Below are 21,639 nucleotides of genomic sequence, written 5' to 3' on the forward strand. Positions count from 1 at the left end.
GCTCCAGGTGGTAACAGAAAGGTTGTAGGATGAGGGTCACTCATACTTGGCTTCAATCTATTGCTGACCGATGGTTGTGGCTTCCTCTCTGTTGAGATCGATTAGGATGGAAGAGAATTTCTCTAGTCTCTCCACATAACTGAAGTTGTTCATCACTGGGAATAATTCCAGTAAATCTACTCTGCACCCTCTTCAAGACCTATGTTAATACTCAAGTCTAATCAGCACAATCACACACCTTCAGGATAACTAGAAATGAAAGGTTATATAATCTTTTGCCAATTGGTATGGTTTGATTCGGCTTGGCTTGTCATGATGTGGTTTGGTGTAATTCAGTTTGTTTTGCCTTGACTGGGGTTTGGTTTGCCTGACTTGGCTTTGACTCGGCTCCATCTGCCTTGCCTTGGCTTGTCTAGGTTTGCTTTGGAGTTGCAAGGCTGTATAATCTTGATTTGCTGCCTTATACGTCTGACATTGCAGTGTAGACGAAGGCCTCTGGGAGAAGTGCCAGTCATCGACCCATTTCTTACCCTTCCTCAGTTCTGGAATGAATGAATGAACGCTTTTGGCCTCGATGTTACCTTGGAGATGGGTAGGGAGTGGGGGATCTGATATTGTGTGGGGAACACAGAAGTAAGTTCAGCGTGTCTGGCACTGGCATTGTAGCACAGCCAGCTTATTGTAACTTTACTTCCGGGATTGGCATTGATTGTGTGGCAGTGGGTATTTTGAGGACCAGCATGATGTGATCTCAACCACAGTATCTACAGGGCCAAACCAAAGATTGAATTTGGAGGAGTACAGAGCTGGAAGCAAGCAAAGACAAGGTATGAAAATGGATTCAGGGCACTCAAAGGCTGTGCCACGGTCCAATGATGCTTAGCGACTCTGTCGCTCTGAGGAGCCTGAGAGAGAGAGATACTCTTTCTCAGTAATGGCAAGAGAAAGCTTGCTGCTGCAAAGGAGACCTGGATAGAGGTGACCCAGGAGGTCAGTAGCAGTAGGAGCACTGTGCCTGAATTAAGCGCAGGACACACTTTAATGATCTAACCAGGTCAGGAAAGGTAAGTACGCTCGTACATTCACCTGTTTTCCTATATCACCCCACTCCCTCACTCTGTCTTGTCAAACTTACTTCCTCACATCTGTCCTTGGAGTTAGCAAACATACCCATCCTTCTCTTTCAATGCACTTCCTCATCTTGCTGACTGTCCACCCACCACTTCCAATCGCCCTCAGCTTGATGCAATCCCATACTTCTCCCTGATAATGACCCATACCAAATGTGAGGGAAGGCGGTGGTGTAGTGACACTGTCACTGGACTAGTAATTCAGAGACACCAAGTTAATGCTCTGGGGACATGGGTTCAAATCCCACCCCCGCAGCAGCTGGTGGAATTTAAATTCAATTAATAAACCTGGAATTGAAAGCTCATCTCATTAATAGTAACTATGACAACTATCATTAATTGTTGTTTAAAAACCCATCTGATTTGCTAATGCCCTTTAGGGAAGGAAATCTGTCCATCACTTACCTGGTCTGCCCTACTTGTGACTCCAGGCCCACAGAGAGTACAGAACATGGGAGAGAGAGTAGCAGAGGTAGGACTGCACGGGTTTACCAGCGAACAACAGCAGAGGGGGGTGTGCTGGAGACCTGTGGAGTATCAGAATCCATGATTATTGGAGATGGGGAGTTCGATGTTACTGGGAAGCAAAGTAAAATATCAGTCACATGTCATACAGTGCTCAGTCATGTTAACTTGATTTCAGCTCTGAAATAAGGTCATCTTCATAATGATCAGCAACATGCTTACCCTAACAGTACAACCTCATATCTTTCCTTTCTGTCAGATGAAGGTGGACAGTAGCTGTCCCTGGACCTCACGGACGATGAACCTTCCAAGGAGTTGATTCCTTCTGAGGGCGTCTGTCACAGGATTTGTGCTCACTGTGCTGCAGCTCATATATTCCTGCCATAGTTAGTTAGACAGATAGCTGTGTTTTCACCTGGTGTCTCACGCTTCACAGGCAAGAGAGGGTGGTGCTGGCAGGGACAGGAGTGGAGAGTCCATGCCGGAGGGCACAGCTCTCTCCAATATCTGATCAACTGGACACGGACACTGCAGCCTCCCCAACCCCGAGAACTGGTAAGGAAGAGGAGAATCATTGAGGAGGAGCAGCGGAGAATGGGCGATGTACTGACAGGTCCTTCAAGCGCCGGGACTGCAGAGAGGGACAGATACCTCTAACCTTGATTTCGTAAGGCCGCACTGGTCTGCTGCAAAGTGCTCTCCAGTCGAGCGGTAACCCTGAACTGTGATTAGCGCACAACACGGTGAAAGGGGGCATGGAAGTGGGAATTCCGCTAAAAGTGCCCCCTCTTCTCATCCATTGCTATCCCCCACCGCACACCCCCTCAGTCATTACCCCTCCATGCTGCCCCGAGTCCTGATGGCTGAGGGCGTTCCTACGCAGGTGCAGGTGGAGCAGTCTTTGCCTGGGCCCTCACAGGTCCCAAAACCCAACAGAGGCCAGCCAAGAGCATCTCAGCATTCGGAGCAGCTTGTCTCTACCTCTGCTAAAACCACAGGGGCTGCACCAGCCGTGAGTGATAGGGGGAGGAAGAAGGCAGTTTTTTAACAAGGCTCTGCCCATGGACATATGAGAAAATGTTCTGTAGTGAAATTCCTTCCATTTAGTTAAGTTAGTTACATCAATATGATTACCTTGCATCACTTTCTCACCTTACCCACTTTTCATCACTGGGTGGCAAGATGCCTCTTTAACTTTCCTGATGATAAATGGGATGATATGAATTGACAGGGACCAATAGGGAGAACGTGGTTGGTTCTTTGTAGGGCCTGCTTTTTGTCAGTGGCGTCAGGAGGCCCAGGAAGGGTAGCTATTGCATCTGGTTCCAACATCAGTTCAGAGGTGCAGCCTAAGTGAACCTTGCATTGGTAAGGGCATGCCCTGGCATCTTGGGCAGCAAGCTGAGCAGCTGGTGTTACCCTCACCACAGAATCACACAATTGTTACAGGGCAGAAGGAGGCCATTTGGCCCATCGTGCCTGCACCAGCTCTCCGAATGAGCAACTCACCTAGTTCCATTCCCCCCGAAACCCTGCACATTCTTCTTTTTCAGGTAACAGTCTAATTCCCTATTGAATACCTCGATTGAATCTTCCTCCACCACACTCTCAGGCAGTGCATTCCAGACCCTAACCACTCGCTGTGCGAAAAAGATTCTCATCGTATCACTTTTGCTTCTTTTACCAATTACTTTAACTCTGTGCCCTCTCGTTCTTGATCCTTTCACAAGTGGGAATAGTTTCTCACTATCTACTCTGTCCAGACCCCTCATGATTTTGAATACATCTTTCAGATCTCTACCTCCTCCCTGGAATCATTCACAGATGGCATGCACTCTGCCCTTGTTCCTCCTGCAAGTCTAAACCTCACTGCTGTGCAATTAAAAAAAAATTCATTCTTGGGATGTGGGCGTCGCTGGCTGGGCCAGCATTTATTGCCGTTCTCTCCGGTCCAACCCCAACATTGTCATCAAACCCGCTGACAAGGGTGGTACTGTTGTTGTCTGGCGCATTGACCTCTACCTCGCGGAGGCTGAGCGTCAACTCGCAGACGTTTCCTCCTACCTCTCCCTGGACCATGACCCCACCACAGAACATCAAGCCATTGTTTCCAGGACTGTCACTGACCTCATCTCCTCTGCAGATCTTCCTCCCACAGCTTCCAACTTGATAGTCGCCCAACCTCGGACGGCCCGCTTCTACCTCCTATCCAAAATCCACAAACAGAACTGTCCTGGCAGACCGATCGTGTCAGCCTGTTCCTGCCCCACGGAACTCATTTCTCGTTATCTTGACTCCCTTCTCTCTCCCCTTGTCCAGTCCCTTCCCACCTACATCCGTGATTCCTCTGACACCTTACGTCACATCAACAATTTCCAGTTCCCTGGCCCCAACCGCTTCCTCTTCACCATGGACGTCCAATCCCTCTATACCTCCATCCCCCACCAGGATGGTCTGAGGGCCCTTAGCTTCTTCCTTGAACAGAGGCCCCAACAATCCCCATCCACCACTACTCTCCTCCGTCTGGCTGAACTTGTTCTCACACTGAACAATTTCTCCTTTAACTCCTCTCACTTCCTCCAAATAAAAGGTGTGGCTATGAGTACCCGCATGGGCCCCAGCTATGCCTGTCTCTTTATGGGGTATGTGGAACATTCCTTGTTCCAGTCCTACTCCGGCCCCCTCCCACAACTCTTTCTCCGGTACATCGATGATTACTTCGATTTGCTTCCAATCTCCACCCCTCCATCATCTTCACATGGTCCATCTCTGACACTTCTCTTCCCTTCCTTGACCCCTCTGTCTCAATTTCTGATGATAGACTGTCCACCAATATCCATTACAAGCCTACCGACTCCCACAGCTACCTCGACTACAGCTCCTCACACCCCGCTTCCTGTAAAGACTCCATCCCATTCTCTCAGTTCCTTCGCCTCCGTCGCATCTGTTCTGATGACGCTACCTTCAAAAACAGCTCCTCTGACATGTCCTCCTTCTTCCTTAACCGAGGTTTTCCATCCACGGTCGTTGACAGGGCCCTCAACCGTGTCCGGCCCATATCCCGCGCATCCTCCCTCACGCCTTCTCCTCCTTCCCAGAAACATGATAGGGTCCCCCTTGTCCTCACTTATCACCCACCAGCCTCCGCATTCAAAGGATCATCCTCCGCCATTTCCGCCAACTTCAGCATGATGCCACCACCAAACACATCTTCCCTTCACCCCCCTTGACGGCATTCCGTAGGGATCGTTCCCTCCGGGACACCCTGGTCCACTCCTCCATCACCCCCTACTCCTCAACCCCCACTTATGGCACCTCCCCATGCCCACGCAGAAGATGCAACACCTGCCCCTTCACTTCCTCTCTCCCCACCGTCCAAGGGCCCAAACACTCCTTTCAAGTGAAGCAGCATTTCACTTGCATTTCCCCTAACTTAGTCTACTGCATTCGTTGCTCCCAATGCGGTCTCCTCTACATTGGAGAGACCAAACGCAAACTGGGCGACCGTTTTGCGGAACACCTGCGGTCTGTCCACAAGAAAGACCCAAACCTCCCTGTCGCTTGCCATTTTAACACTCCACCCTGTTCTCTTGCCAACATGTCTGTCCTTGGCTTGCTGCATTGTTCCAGTGAAGCCCAACGCAAACTGGAGGAACAGCACCTCATCTTCTGACTAGGCACTTTACAGCCCTCTGGGCTGAATATTGAATTCAACAACTTTAGATCTTAAACTCCCCCTCCCCCCATCCTCACCCCGTTTCTTTCCCCCCCCCACCCGCTTTTTTTTCAATAATTTATATAGATTCTTCTTTCCCCACCTATTTCCATTATTTTTAAATCTAAAACTAAAACCTTTAGTCTTTCCACCCCACCCCCACTAGAGCTGTACTTTGAATATCCTGTCTTCCATTCTTAATTAGCACTTTTCTCAGACAAAGACCACCACCTTCAACACCTCTTTGACCCTTTTGTCTCTGACATCTTTTGATTATTATCTGCTCACACCACACCCTCAATGTGTCTCTTCCCATCGCCCCCCCACCCACCTTAAACCAATTTATATTTCTCCCTTGCTGAAACTATGCTGCAGTTCTGCCGAAGGGCCATGGAAGCTCGAAACGTTGACTGATTTCTTCTCCGCCGATGCTGCCAGACTTGCTGAGTTTTTCCAGGTAATTCTGTTTTTGTTTTGTTTTGGATTTCCAGCATCCGCAGTAGCTTTTAGCTTTTTGTTTTTATTTATTGCCCATCCCTAGTTGCCCTTGAGAAGGTGGTGGTGAGCTGACTTTTTGAACTGTTGCAGTCCATGTGGTGTAGGTACACCCACAGTGCTGTTAGGGAGGGAGATCCAGAATTTTGACCCAGTGACAGTGAAGGAACGGCAATATATTTCCAAGTCAGGATGGTGAGTGACTCGGAGGGGAACTTCCAGGTGGTGGTGTTCCCATCTATCTGTTGCCCTTGTCCTTCTAGATGGGAGCGGTCGTGGGTTTGGAAGGTACTGCCTAAGGAGGCTTGGTGAGTTTCTGCAGTACATCTTGTAGATGGTACACACTGCTGCTGCTGTGCGTCGGTGGTGGAGGGACTGAATGTTTGTGGATGGGGCGCCAATCAAACGGGGCTGCTTTGTCCTGGACGGTGTCAAGTTTCCTGAGTTTTACAGAGGGCAGCTCATCATAACCATCCTTGAGACCCTGGTTGGTACATACTGAAAGCTCGATCCAGGTCTGTCCAGGCACTTGAAACACATCTTCAGCTTGTTGATGGCCACTATGATCACATATATGGTGGCCATTTGGCAGCACTGTTTGGCTTCATTAATTGTGTTTCTGCTGGGTGTCACCAGCGAAGTTTGAAGTGGGCGTCCTTTTGTCTCCTAAAAACCTCCCCTTAAGTTGACTGGCAGGACTAAAGATGCCAGGGATTTTGAGCTGTCACAGGGGGTGAGCATCATGGAATCTCTCTGGGAAACCTGCCTACATCTGCAGAAATAGCTTTTTGAGTTCGCACGGCAGCTGCACATTGAATGAAAGAAATCCCTCACAGTTCACAAATACTCCTGCTTGATCGGCCCACATTGAAATGTGTGTACAGTCTATGATGCCTACAGGAAGTCAGCCAGGGATCTAATCCCAAGCACCCACTTATTCGAACTGGCACCATTTTTGGCAAAGTTGGCACAATTGCCACCCCCGGCAAACAAGATATCATTCCCCTGTTGCATGCATTTGTCTACTTCTGACTGCAAGATCCTCTGGATTGGTCTCTAGCAGAGCTTTGGAAGCACTCGAATTGAACAACGGTGAGGGTGGTGGTCACTTTGATCGTCAGGTCCAGCAGGGAGCAGGTCTTCTTCTCAGGGGCTGTAGATGGCTGCCTCGGTCTGATGTGACAGCCTGATCTTCCTGGAGCACTGTTCCTCCGACGTGTTGAGGAAACTCAGCCTCTGCCTGAACATCCTGTGTGTTGTGGTAGTGCCTCCTGAGAGCTGCACTCCTCTGCTGCTCCCCTCCCTGCTGCCCGCCAACAGTGGGTAAGAAAGTTCTTTACTCCAGAGGGAGTGCTTGGGGCGGGGGGGGGAGGGGGGGGTGTGTGGGCCACTCCACCAACACCCCCATCCCATTGGGCCTCACCTAATGCGGTGAGGGCAGGTGGGGACACTGCAAAACCCTTTGCGTTGCTGATAACCTCACTGGAAACGAGTGCAAAATGCACCATGCTGCCCTAGTTCCTTTGGACAGATAAAAGTCTGATAAACTTTATCTCTCGGCCTCTAATATACCATCAGGGTAGTATTAAGAGAAACTGTAATATTAACGTAACCACCCAGTGCCTCTTCCGAAGCAAGAAACCACAAGGACACTTTACCTGCAGCAACTTGAGTCCTTGAAAAAGCATTTTGACATGAAAAAAGGACAACCCCAGGGAAGCCCTCAGTCTCAACTGAGCAACAGTACAGCGACAAAAGTAATTGAATTGTTTTCCATCCTTCTGTTAATCAAGTGTTTCAGCAATTACATTTTACGAGGCAGAGAGAGTGAAAATGCCACCTGGAAATCCTGTATCCATTCACTGATTAATTGCTAGATCAAATAGACAGTGCTGGTCAATCTGACAGCAGCAGTGACTTGTGATGGGTAGCCAGTTACCCAATCATATCCAAAGCAGGCCGCCCATTGATTCCTCAAGTGTGGTTAAAACAAATAAAGACTTGCATTTATATAGTGGTTTTCACGACTACAGGACATCTCAAAGTGCTTTACAGCCAGTGAAGTACTTTTGAATTGTCCTCGCTGTTGTAATGTAGGAAACGTGGCAGCCAATCTGCACACAGCAAGCTCCCATAAACAACAAAGTGATAACGACTAGGTAATCTGTTTTTTATGATGTTAATGGAGGGATAAATATTGACCAGAGCGAACTCCCCTGCTCTTCTTCACATTGTGCCATGGCATCTTTTATATCCACCAAATGAGGCTTTGGTTTAACTTCTCATCTGAAAAACAGCACCTCTGACAGTGCAGCACTCCATCATTACTGCACTGGAATGTCAGCCTTGATTTTTGTTCACGAGCTCTGGAGTGGGATTTGAACCCAGAACCTTGTGATTCATAGGTAAGCTACCAACTGAACTATGGCTGACAGCTAAAGCCAGCATGGAAGACAAGGAACCAAGGATACCCTATTTACAAAGCTACAAGTGGATGAAAGTATATTCCAACTCAATCATATCAGCAACCGAATTAAAATGATCACTCAAACTCCTGTGAAAAAGGACAGTCATCCTGTGCCCCCAGGTTTTAAAGAGTGAATCAGGATAATTATATTCCAGAGACACTAAATTTAAGCAGCAGCAACCATACCAGATTTCACCAGGGGCAGAATTTTACGTCCCTCCGCTGGTGGGTTTGTAAGCTGGAGCGGTGGGGGTGGGTGGTCGGAGGGGTGGGGGGCAGTGAGTGGCGGGGGTGATGGTAAAATTTCTCGGATGGCCTTCCCACCAGGCTCCCACCCGCCCTGATCTCGCCACAATTTTAGGCGTGGAGGGTTGAGGCCTAGGCCGGTCTGCCTGTTCTTGCACCAGCGAGGCCCCTAAGTGACCATTTAATGACCGCTTAAGGGCCGTTTCCTGCCCAGCCTCAATTTTCAGGCCGGCAGGAGGAGTTCAGGGGCGGCGGGGGGGAAAGCCCCAAAAGGTAACCCTGCTCAGGCCTCGGGTGGAAGAGGTTGGGGGAATGCTCTCCCCGCCCTGAGACCCCCAAAACTTACCTGGGCCTGGGATCCTGAGACTTAGGCCCTGGGGACTGCTTGCAGTCCCAGTCCTGTCCACTGCAGCTCCTGGTGCTGCAGGGACTAGAGAGCCGCCAGCCAATCAGATTGTCTGTCACTCTGTGAGGTGGGGCTTCCTCCCGATTGAGGGGCAGAAGTCCCGCCTCCAGCCAATTAGTACTTGGAGCATTAAACGGCTGCCAGGCAGGCAGTATCGGTGGGGTTCTCTGCCGACTCCTCGGATGGCTGGTAAGGAAACCCTGTCATCCTAAAAATCCTGGCCCAGATGTCAATATTCCTACATAATCTCCCAGCATCTCCTTCAGAGCGATCAAACCCAAGAATTGTTTGCAGCTCCCTAAGTACTTGGTCAACCGTCGCTCAGTGGTTAGGACCCCCATCTCTATGTCAGTAGAGTGGTTAGGACCCCCATCTCTATGTCAGTAGTGTTTGGATTCAGCCGCTAAAGGGACAGCAGCACATAACCCGGGCTGAACTCCAGTACAATACTGAGGGAGTGCTGTACTGTCAGAGGCGCTGTCTTTCAGATGAGATGCTAAACCAAGGTACTCTCCGCCCTCTCTAGGTGGAAGTGAAAGATCCCATGGAAATATTTGAAGACGTATTGCTGAAAAAAGACACATGTTATCGAAGACTTTGTTTTGTATTCATCAGGACAATTCGCAAGAATACCCCAAATTGTAAAGTGTCTGCTCCCTTTACAATTTGGTATTCTTGCGAATTGTCTCGATGAGTGCAAGACAAAAAACTTCAACAACCTACATCTTTTGTCAGCAATTCTGAAGTTCTATACCACCAAACGACAATTTGAAGGAGAGCAGGGGAGCTATGCCTGATCTCCTGATCAACATTTCTCTCTCGTCGAGCATTGCTGAAATTAAATCAATTGCTGATTGTGGGATCTTGCTGTGTGCATGTTGGCTGCCTCGTTTTATACATTACAATAGTGGCTATACTTCAAAACTAATCCATTGGCTGTAAAGCACTTTGAGATATCCTGCGGCCGTGAAAGGTGCTATAGAAATGCAGCTCTTTCTTCCTTTCAGGCCTTGAAGGAATGTATTTAGATCGAGAAAGGCATGGAGATTTATTGTTTCCTGACTTTTGCACCCATTGGCATTAAGAACGCAGGACTACTGCATTTTTGACACAATAAACAGCTCTGGTGTCAAAGATACTAGCCTCAAACAGCACTGAGACAAAAGATTGGGCACTCTACTGTTTTCTTTCTCTTTTGGTGTTGGTTGAGGGAAGGCTATCGACCAGGATACCAGGAGAACTTGCTTGGTCTTCTTTGAATAGTGCCAGGGAATCTCATACATTCACCGGCACCATCAAAACAGACAACGAGGTCCTCGGTTTCACACCTCGCTTGATGCAGCATTCCCTCACTACTGCCCTAGGGCAGTCAGTCTGCATTTGGGGTTCAATTTGCTCAAGTGGGGCTGGAACCTACAGCTTGCCGAGTCAGAGGTCAACATGCCAGTGACTAAGGCATTTTGATACAAAGCCAGCGGCAGCTGACCATGGCAGGGCATGGTAGCCCTTGGAATCCTGGGTGTGGCAGTCCAAAGGGTGAGCCAACATACCGAATGTTGGAGATGTGTGACAGGCTATTTCTCTACCGAGGAAAGAAGGGAATATATTCCCCCGGCTTGTCAATCGCTGGTAAGATTGCTAGAGCTAATTCTACACTCTCAGCAGAGGAGGTGTGTGTGCAGGGGAGTGCCAGTTACAAAAACCACCAGCTACTATTGCAACCCTCTCACAAAGTGGTGTATCTTTGAGCACAGAATGGCGGTATTATCCCAACACTTAACACTTTCATTTTGCATTGTTTTGACAGTGCAAGTGATGAAGTTGTCAGTCTCAACTTCCCTTTCTGTCTCTCTGTGCTAATTCTGCTCGTTCACTGAAGGCCTATCTTGCTTCTTCATTCTCCCAGTACTTTTGCACTCATCAGAATAACATCTCATTTGCTATTCATCTTCTTGTCATTCTATTTGCCTCACTTGCTGAATCGAAGTTGTCTGAAGAATGCACTCGACTATTTATCTCGCACTGCTACATCACCACAACAATAACAACCTCCATTTATTTAGTGTTCCTGAAGTAGGAGGTCAAAGGTGCGACAAAAGAGCATCGGATAATATTTGACATCAAGCCACATGAAGAAATATTAGGACGGGTGATCAAAAGCTTAATGTGTCTCCAAAGGAGGGAGGTGAAGATGTTTAGGGACACAAGTCCAGAGCATAGGGCTTAGATAGCTGAAGGCCAAAATTCCCTTGAATATTTGTTTTGGAAAGTGTAAACAATTTGATTTTTTATTTTGCGCTATGTGGTAACAAATGGCCATGTGGCTAGGTAAATTAGAGGGAGCACTGCTGCAGGCACGGCTGTGATGGTGGAGTGATTGAAATTGGGAATGTTCAAGAGGCCATAGACCTTGGAGGGACTGGCGGAGTTGATCGGAAGGGGGCGAGGCCATGGAGGGATTTGAACACAAGGATGAGAATTTTAAAATAGAGGCATTGCTTAACTGTGCGCAAATGTAGGTCAGCAGGGACAGGGATGATGCATGAATGCGATTTGGTGTGAGTTAGGTGTGGGCAGCAATATTTTGGGTGCCCCCAAGCCCTATGCATTCCCAGGAATAAGCAGGGTCACATGGCATCTGACCTTTGATAATTACCTGCAACTGCACCATTGTGTTAACCCTTCTAAAATACAAGGGTAACAAGGGCAGGATTACGAAGGCTCCTACTTAACTCTTGATCTACAGCCATTCCAAATTGCTTCTAGCAGGGTTGGGCCAGCGTTTCATTATATTGTAACAAATTTATCATGGCTGTATGTGTAACTGAGACCTACTGTGTCTAACTCCTCAAGTCATCGTGGCGCAGCCACCTCAGCTTCCCATGTTGGTGCCAACAGATTGGGAAAGTCCCGGCACTGCGCACCAAGATCAGGTCACCGAAGGGAAAATCTAACCTCCATTGCCGACTCTCCTTAGTCCGTCACTACACGGGAGGAGGAATTGTCGCCTCGATCCCAATTGTGGTGCCACTGGTGACTCACACACGACGTGCGGGGCAGGGTTTAATCTCCCAAATGCACTGAGCTTGGGAAGCTTTGAGGACCATCACATTGGATCTCTGGAAGGGTAAAATAGAAAGAGAAAATCGTCCAGTGTTCTGACTCTGTCTTGCTTATCTGCTGGTCCGTGCTGCAAAGTGACCGCGTGGGGGTTAGTATAGGATGGGCTCATTGGCAGTCCCCCTGAATGGCCACCATCACTCACCGTCTCAGGCCAGGGACATACTGAAGTGGTGCTGCCACCCAATAATTGCGAGTTAAATAAGTGTAAATGATAAATACCTCTGTTGGAGAGAGTTCCCGGGGGTAGGGGAATGCTCAGAGCGAGCTTGGAGGTAGCTCGGTTGCACCAGAGGCAGCCGAGTGGGGGTTTAAAGAGAGCTCCCTTACATTGTGGGAGCGAGGGGTGCGGGCGTGTGGGGATAGGAGGCTGATACAGTGATTTCAAAGATGTAGAATAGGGGTTAATAGGCAACATGGCTTCCCTGCTTGCTTTTCTTTTTTGAAATGTTTTTACTTTCAGGAGGAAAAGGCGGAACTTCAGCAAGCAGGCGACAGAGATCCTCAATGAGTATTTCTACTCTCATCTCAGCAACCCCTATCCCAGCGAGGAGGCCAAGGAAGAACTGGCAAAAAAATGTAGCATCACAGTGGCACAGGTAAGGGAAGCTTCTTCAGTTAAAGGGCGAGTAACCACAAGTAGAAGCCCCCTCCTCTGATAGTAGCACTGTAAAGGTTTAGAACAGCAATCTCGCATCTCTGTCTGAGCATTGGTCCCATTGGAAGCATTCCTGCCTTCAAGCCAGTAAGTTGTGGGTTTAAGTCCCAGTCAAGAAACTTAAGGATATAACCTGGGGCTGACACTCCAGTGCAGCACCGAGGGACTGCCGCGCTGTTGATAGTCCCATCTCTCAGATGAAGCGTTAAATTATGTCCCTGAATGCCCCTCCCAGCCGGGTGGAAATGATCCCGTGCCACTATCTCGAAGAAGAGCAGGGGAGCACCCCCCCCCAGCATCTTGACCCGCATTTATCCCTCGGCCAACATCACTCTAACGCATCATTTCTCACATTGCTTTTTCTGGGATCTTGCTGTGCGTATAATTGGCTGGCACATTTTCTTCATTGAAACAGTGACTCTGCACTTCAAAAGCGCATCATTGGCTGCAAAGGGCTTTGGGATATCCTGTGGTAATCGGAAATAGGAACATAGGAGCATAGGAGTAGGCAATTTGGCCCATCGAGCCTGCCCGGCCTTCATTTAGATCATGGCGGATCATCCACCTCATTGCCACTTTCCCACACTATTCCCACATCCCTTGATGTTATTAGTATCCAGAAATCTATCGATTTCTGTCTTGAACATTTTCAACGATTGAGCTTCCACAGTTGCTTGAGAAATTGACAGTGATTGGCCAAGACTTTGCCATGGAGAAAGCAACGGGCTCCCTAAGCTCCCGGGCAATTCAAATAAGGTGCAAGGCTTGAACATATTCCTTTTGTCTGCAGAGAATGTGTCCCTGTGTATGAATGTATGTCACTTCTAGCAAGTGTAAATGAGCCATGACTTGCCAACCAATCAGCACCCTTTTCTCGTGTAGTATAAATTGTTGTGATTGCTTGAAATTTGGCATTCTTGCATTTGTCCTGATGAGTGCAAGATGAAAAGCTTCAGCAACATGTCTCTCTTTTCGGCAATACTTTTGAATTGTAGCCGCTGATTTAATACAGGAAATGCATCAGGCAATTTGAGCACGGCAAACTCCCCCGAACTGCAATGTGATAATAACCAGATAATATTTGAGTGATGTTGGTTGAGAGATAAATACTGGCCAGAACATTATGGCCTTCCTTGATGTAATAAGATAATTGAGTAGTGGGATCGCACAGTAAACTGTTGCCATAGCTCCATTACAGCCCTTCACATTTGCAATAAACCCTGGTCAGAGTCACGCAATGAGATGCTTAATACTGACCATGATAGACTGTTGCTGTGAATTTTCTCAGACCTTCAGTGATCTTCCCCCAAAGTTATAGTGACCGATCAAAAGAAGTCCACACCAGGTAATTGTCAGAGCGTGTGTCTAGTTGTCCCCATGAAGTAGTTCCCAAATGCAGGTAAATGGACATTATGGCTAAAATATTGTCAGAAATAGTCATTGGAACTGGGATCCCCGAAGAGTTTTGTTGTGGTCAACGGCCAGTTTTATGTGGCAGTTGGACCACTCATTTATAATACAGCCCCAAATGAAACAAGTTGATCCACCCAATAATATCCCCAGATGAACGGGCCATATATATAAGGCAAAAGATTAGGTACAAAAACCTCGATGTTGTACTGCCATGAAAAAACCTATAGATTACCCTTTGTGAATGGCGCGCCCTGTACCTCAGTGTGTCCGCTTACCACCCGCATACTGATGGCTCTTCCTTTTTGTTTCTTTCCCAACCCCTCCCCCCTACCCCCCCTCATTGGCAGGTATCAAACTGGTTTGGTAACAAGCGAATCCGGTACAAGAAAAACATAGGCAAGTTCCAGGAGGAGGCAAATCTGTACGCTGCCAAAACAGCGGTAACTGCGACAAACGCGACAGCTCAAGGAAGCCAAGCCAACTCCCCGTCCACTCCCAACTCCACTGGTGAGTGTTTATGGGCCACTTTGCACAGCCAGACACTAATCGGATCTCTCAATTCGAACAACTCTTCAAGGACATCTCCACCTGCCTCTCATTGTGATTATGGAGAAGCTGAAAGGTCAATTGTCATTGTAGGATGCCTCGTATTACTTCCTGGGGCCACACAGGAAATCGTTGCGCCAAGCAGTTTCGTCCCCACATTGGTCTAAACACCTTGGGGATTCATGGTTGGACAAGAATCAATGTGGCCCATAAGACTTTGGTCATGGGAAACATTGGAATTATCTTCTCCGATAGATAGTGGAGACTTGGCATCTTCAACTCCGAAGATGAGAAGCTAAGAGCATGTCGTGAGGCTAGATCAATTGGCTGCACAGCCTCACACCAGTATGTGTTTCATTAGACACAGATAGAAAGTCACTACAATGTTAAGTGACCTTTCAGCTTGTGCACAGTTGTAATTTGGTGGTTGGCATTTAAATTAAATGGTACCTGGTTATGGATTAATAAGCCTCGATGATATTAGGACAGGGGTGGGGGAGGGGAGGGGGTTGTGGGCAGAGGGTCATAGATCCCCCTGCACAGCTACCAAAACTTGTGCTGCTTTCCCAGTCATTGGTTAGCAGTGCCTGAAATTAGACCCAATACCTGCAATGTTACCCTGCTGTTCGCATGCTCACGGAACATTGCCCCTATCTGGAAAATTCTTGGTGGTCGGTCTTCGGCTACGCTTCATGGACAGGGTTCAGGGAGCCTTCAATGAGACGTGGAGGCATCTGCAATCTCTGCAGGCCTAGAGGTGACAGACCAAAGAGAAGAGACAACATTTTCGCTGCCTCATCGCAAGAAAGGCCTGTGTTGATGGAGCACCTGTCAGTGTGCTTTTCAAATTTTGAGGTCCGGTGGTTTAATGGTAGCAACATGAATAACCATTTTGAGAACAGCAAGACCCTCCCTCAAACACTAATGAGATGGATAACCAGTTAATCTGTTTTTGATGCTGGTCATTGAGGAATGTTGAACTCCACGTTTTCTTAAAATCTTCAACGTACCCCTGAGCAGCCTCAGTTCAACATTTCATCTATAGGAAGGTTCTGCGGACAATGCAAGTGTCCCTCAGTATTCAGTAGAGCCCTAGTCTGGATTACAAGTCTCAAAATGGGTACTCACAAGCATTATTCATCGTTCTTATCTCTGCTCGGACCATTCATCACGCTCCTGTCCAATCTGCAGCCTCAGTTTTTCGACACCACCCAGTGTTTCTCCAACATGGCTGTTGCTTTGCTTATTGTCTCCAACAAACTCTGGTGCTCCTGACACGGATGTTCTTCATTTGTATAGAAACTCTCTTGCTGTTGGAACATGTCATAACCAACTGTTATCCCAGCTCATGGAGTGCCATCATCTACATACACAAGGACTACAACACAGAACCTCTGATCAACCAGTTTGAGAAGTCAACATGTTTTTTTTTTACTCGTTCATGGGATGTGGGCATCACTGGCTGGGCTAGCATTTATCGCCCATCGATAATTGTCCTTCAGAAGGTGGTGGTGAGCTGCCTTCTTGAACTACTGCAGTCCATGTGGTATAGGTACACCAACAGTGCTGTTAGGGAGGGAGTTCCAGGATTTTGACCCAGCGACAGTGAAGGAGCGACGATATATTTCCAAGTCAGGATGGTGAGTGGCTTGGAGGGGAACTTCCAGGTGGTGGTGTTCCCATGTGTCTGCTGCCCTTGTCGTTCTAGATGGTAGAGGTCATTAATTTGGAAGGTGCTGTCTAAGGAGCCTTGATGAATTCCTGCAGTGCATCTTGTAGATGGTACACACTGCTGCTACTGAGCGTCGGTGGTGGAGGGAGTGAATGTTTGTGGATGGGATGCTAATCAAGCGGGCTGCTTTATCTTGGATTGTGTCAAGCTTCTTGAGTGTTGTGGGAGCCGCACTCATCCAGGCAAGTGGGGAGTATTCCATCACACTCCTGACTTGTGCCTTGTCGATGGTGGACAGGCTTTGAGGAGTCAGGAGGTGAGTTATTCACCACAGGATTCCCAGCCTCTGACCTGCTCTTGTAGCCACAGTATTTATATGGCTAGTCCAGTTCAGTTTCTGGTCAATGGTAACCCGAGGATGTTGATAGTGGGGGATTCAGCAATGTTAATGCTGTTGAACGTTAAGGGGTGATGGTTGGATTCTCTCTTGTTGGAGGTGGTCATTGCCTGGCACTTGTGTAGCTGAATGTTATTTGCCACTTGTCAGCCCAAAGCCTGGACATTGTCCAGGTCTTGCTGCATTTGGACATGGGCTGCTTCATTCTACATGTCTACATGGTCCTCTCTTTCGTCACCATCAGAATAATATGTACAGGAATGAGTCTGTGTGTCAAGTTCAGAAGTTATGCCTCTTTGTCAAAGTATCAGAAAGACACGGCAACAGCATGTTATTACAAAGGACAAATTACAGGGAGGGCTCTCATCGGGTTTCTCGCTTACTTAAGAAAGGCATAATTTGAACAGATGTTGCCATGCTCAGCTGTAAGGGTGAAGCCTTCTGTGTGCAGCAGGCTGTGCAGTTGAAGCCCACTTCTGATTGACACTAATATCTAACAAGGGCTCGAAGACAGCAATTACATTTGACCTGAGGTTGTGGTATATCGGAGGGTGCTGTGAGGAGCAAGTTGGCAGGAAGGGAGTTAATTTCCAGGCTCACATTTGCCTGTCAAACATACCCCGAATGATACTTAGGGCACAGGGCTCCTGGGTGTCACTCTGAGGACCATTTGCTGCTTCACCACTCTGTAAAGCTGTTCCAAATCCCAGGAATATGGGCATCAGCTCACTGGGGCCAGGTACCTGCACCTGTAACTGGAATCGATTAGCATTGTAGAGCCCACATGGAGCCCAGCTGATGTAGATGGCAGTGGGCATGTCTGACAGGATTCCCAAAGCACAAACCCCCAGGCAAGGCCGTAAACTGCCGCCAGGACGTAAGGAAGGTCAGGCATTCGGGTGAAGCAGGATTGGTGGAATTTGTCACGCCCCTGATCAAGGCACAAACCAAAATTCTGGGGCAATCCCAGAGGGAACGAGGGACTCTTTCTGCATCTGCTATCATACTTCCCCTCAGCAAACTGTTATCAGGTGAGAGCCGGAGTAAATGGGTATCTGACCTGCATCAGACTGTTTCAGGATGCTGAGGCCAGCCTAGGGGTGCCAATCAGATGGGCTACTCGGGCCTGTAGTGGTGTAGGGCCTCCGGTGTGTTGTGGTGCCTATCCTCTTTGAGAGCAGTGATGAGCATTACGGTATGCTCCTGATTTGAGCTGTGCAGGTGAGCAGGTTTTTAGGGGGTCAGAACATGATTCAATCATCTCTTAAGGACCTAGCCTCTGCCCAGCTCTGGTAGCAATCTTGTTGATATGCTGATTCTTGTGAGACTCATGAGCCCTAAGATGTTCATGGGCAGGGTGAGGGGCCGGGGTGTCAGAGAGATGGTGATGCTGTTGTATGCGAAGAGCAGATGGTTGGGCTGCATCGTTGTCGGAGATGATTATTAACCAGCTCTTTATCGTGTGAATATTATCTGTCACTTGCCACTTCAAGTTTGGACGTTGTCCAGTTCCTGCTTTGGGCTGATACTGGCTGATTCAGTATCAGAGGTTAGAGCTGAACATTGCCAAATCATCAGCAAACAACCCCTGGAGTGAAAGTCACTGGGAAAGGAGCAGGAGGTGGCTGGTCAAAGGACATGGCTCTGAGGAACTCCTGCAACAATATCCCTGAGTTCAACCTCAATCCAGGACTTGAGCATGTAATGTTGAGCGTATGGTATCGTACAGAGGCTATCTGCCCATTCTGCTCCCACAAAGAATTGGGAATTCTCCAGACCTATGTTTATTTCCCCAGCCAACACCGTGAGAAGCAGTGTAACTGGTTCTCCTCCTCATTGTATGTGGGGCCTTGCAGTATAAAAGTGGGTTGCTCTATTTGCATGCATAACAATCGCTGCACTACAAAAAATCATGATTTCATGATTTGTGAAACCAAGTGTGTTCTGAGGACATCCTAAAACGCCATGGCCAGGAATTTCATTAAAACATATTGTAGCCAGCACTGAAGGAGGCTATTCTTCCCATCATGCCTATGCTAGCTCTTTGAAAGAGCTATCTAATTTGTAGAATTGTACAGCATAGAAGGAGACCAACCCGCCCATTTCGTCTGTGTTGGCTCTTTCAAAGAGCAATCTGGTTAGCCCCACTCTTGCTCCGTACCTTTGCAATTCTTCTCCTTCAAACATGAATCCAATTCCTTTTTGAAGGCTCCTTGTTGAATCTGAATCCAGAACCCTATCATTCCAAATCCTAACCATTCGTTGTCTAAAGTTTTTCCTCATGTCACCTCTGGGGTATTTTTTATCAATTACCATAAAGTTGTGTCCTCTCATTCAGCCATTGGAAACAGTTCCCTTTATTTATCCCATCAAAAACCTTCATGACTTTAAGCACCTATCAACTCTCATCAGAGTCTTCTCTGCTCTGTGAAGAACAACCTCAGATTCTCCAGTTAAACCACGTCATTGCCATCCCTGGAACTAGTCCAGTAAAACTTTCTGCACCCTCTCCAAAGCCTTAACGCTCTTGCTAAAGTATAATGCCCAGAATTAGACACAATACTCCAGCTGAGACTGACCTAGTGTTTCATTGAAGTTGAGCATAACTTCCTGATAATTAGTTACAACTCCCTTCTCTTTCCTTATGGCCCTGTTTATTCCTCTGTTTAAGAACATATCCAATTCCCTTTTGAAAGTTGCCCTTAAATTCACCTCCCAACCACCCCCTACGCCATTTTTAGGCAATGCTTTCCAGATCATAAAAGCTCGCTGTGTAAAAGTATTCTTCTCATCTCCCCGCAAGTTCTTGAATCAATAATCTTCACTCCATGCCCTCTGGTTATTGCCCTCCTGCCTTTAGGAATATTTTATCCTGATTGATTCTTCCAAAACCCATCATCATTTTGAACACCCCTCTTGAATCTCCCCATAACCTTCTGTGCAGCAAACCAGCTTCTCACATACGTCCACATATTTTAGACTCTCATCCCTGCTACATTTCCTGTGTGCCCTCTCTAAGACCTTGACATCCTTCCTAAAGTGTGTGATGTCCATAGTTGAATGCAAAGCCCCAGCTAAGGTCTGACCAGTGCTTTAGAAATATTTTATTCACCACTCACTATAAATCTGCAACAAATAGTTGGTGATTCAACTGTGGACATGAGGAAGCTGATGGAAGCCTTTAGATGAATGCCTGTGCCATGGCTAACCCTAACCTTAACCCTAACCCCATATTCTTGGGAAGAGCAGTAAACCAAAACCTTGGCACTGAATGCTATGGGCAGAGCCCTACGAACTGATATTGAGCCAGTGCTGCTTCCGTGCTTTATTCGGAGCCAGACCCACCACCTGCACTCGATTGCCATAGACGACACAAGCTTTACCAGAGGGGGAGATGGATGCAAACCTGCAGCTCATCTGCTGCCCTTCTCGACCTCAGTCTCGAGGTGATCTCCAGATGGAACGCCCATGTCTCGTCCATCACTACGGCTGTCTCCAGGAAGGGCGAGCAACCCTAAGGACGTGAATGCTGCCCTCGTGTCCAAGGAGGTTCTGTTCGCATTTCTCTGACACTTCTGAATGGGCCTGTGATCTTCTCTCACCTGTCAACTTCAATCCCCCCCTTTGTCTCACAACCTGTCTTACTCCTATTTTCTCAACAACAACTTACATTTGTATAGTGCAATTATCACAGGAGTGTGATCAAATTAAGCTTGACACTGAGCCACGTAAGGCGATATTGGGACAGGTGATCAAAACCCTATCAAAGGAATAGGTTTCAAGGAGAGCTTTAAAGGCATGGAGAGTGGCGTTAGGGTTGGGTGAGGGATTGCTGAGGGCCGCGGCTCTTTTTGTCTTTAGTACCTAGCCTCTGACTGTCAAAGCAGCACTAGTGGCATAGCTGTGCAGGTGTGGGGGGGAACTGGGGCTGGCAGGGGGTGGTGGAGGGAATGGGGATATAAGAGGTTCCTGCTTTATTGTTGGCTTGTTTTCCATGCTGATGGTTCAGTGGAAACAGGGGAGAACAAAAACCAAAAAAAAAAGACAAAGAATGAACAAGGCGCACCCGATTAGACGTTAACTTAACATCCTGTGCATTCACTGGGTTTCTGGAGCTGTGCTTAAAGGCAAATTAAGAGTGAGCATGATGGTTGTTGCAATGGTGGTCGAGGGGCAGGGGCCTGGCTGGTTTTCCTGCCGCCGTTCTAGGTCTTGATGGAATTTAAATGCTTCTTGTGCTTTGTGTATGTGTGTGTGTGTTTATGTGTGTGTGTGTTTATGTGTGTGTGTTTATGTGTGTGTGTGTGTGTGTTTATGTGTGTGTGTGTGTGTGTTTATGTGTGTGTGTGTTTGTGTGTGTGTGTGTGTGTGTGTTTATGTGTGTGTGTGTGTGTGTTTGTGTGTGTGCGTGTGTGTGTTTATGTGTGTGCGCATGTGTGTGTTTATGTGTGTATGTGTGTGTGTTTATGTGTGTGTTTATGTGTGTGTGTGTGTGTTTATGTGTGTGTGTGTGTGTTTATGTGTGTGTGTGTGTGTTTATGTGTGTGTGTGTGTGTGTGTTTGTGAGTGTGCATGTCTTTTGCTGGCTTTTAAATCGGTTCATTAATGTGGACACATTGATGTCAGTGTGTGGGTATCTGAGCGCTGACACATCTGCACGGATTTGGCAGCGCTCCTGCCTCAATGGCCTCCTTAACAAGGTGCTATCCTGTGCCATCCTGTAACGGTAAGCGCCCAACAGTTGTGGCCCCTTCCCCCACCCTTGGGTTTCCATGCAGACACCATGTTGACAGGGAAGTGCCATTCCAGCGGCTACCCGGAGCGGCCATGTTATGATGTCCAGACATTGTAAAACTTGTACTTTAACAAACCAACTGAAATCGACAGAATTCAAACGTTAAGGATATTT

At 47.7% G+C, this 21,639-nt stretch overlaps 1 protein-coding gene across 1 annotated transcript in view; it reads left to right on the plus strand.

Annotated features, from left to right (window-relative positions):
* Window positions 1-21,639, plus strand: part of LOC144692533 (pre-B-cell leukemia transcription factor 1-like) — a 724,336-nt gene that overhangs the window by 630,687 nt on the left and 72,010 nt on the right. The window contains exons 5-6 of the mRNA XM_078561505.1: window positions 12,508-12,643; window positions 14,463-14,622. Of these exons, the coding sequence (XP_078417631.1) occupies window positions 12,508-12,643; window positions 14,463-14,622 (296 nt within the window). The remainder of the gene's footprint in view (window positions 1-12,507; window positions 12,644-14,462; window positions 14,623-21,639) is intronic.

The sequence above is a fragment of the Cetorhinus maximus genome, chromosome 17 (genome assembly GCF_964194155.1).
Source record: "Cetorhinus maximus chromosome 17, sCetMax3.hap1.1, whole genome shotgun sequence".
In the NCBI taxonomy this organism is placed as follows: domain Eukaryota; kingdom Metazoa; phylum Chordata; class Chondrichthyes; order Lamniformes; family Cetorhinidae; genus Cetorhinus; species Cetorhinus maximus.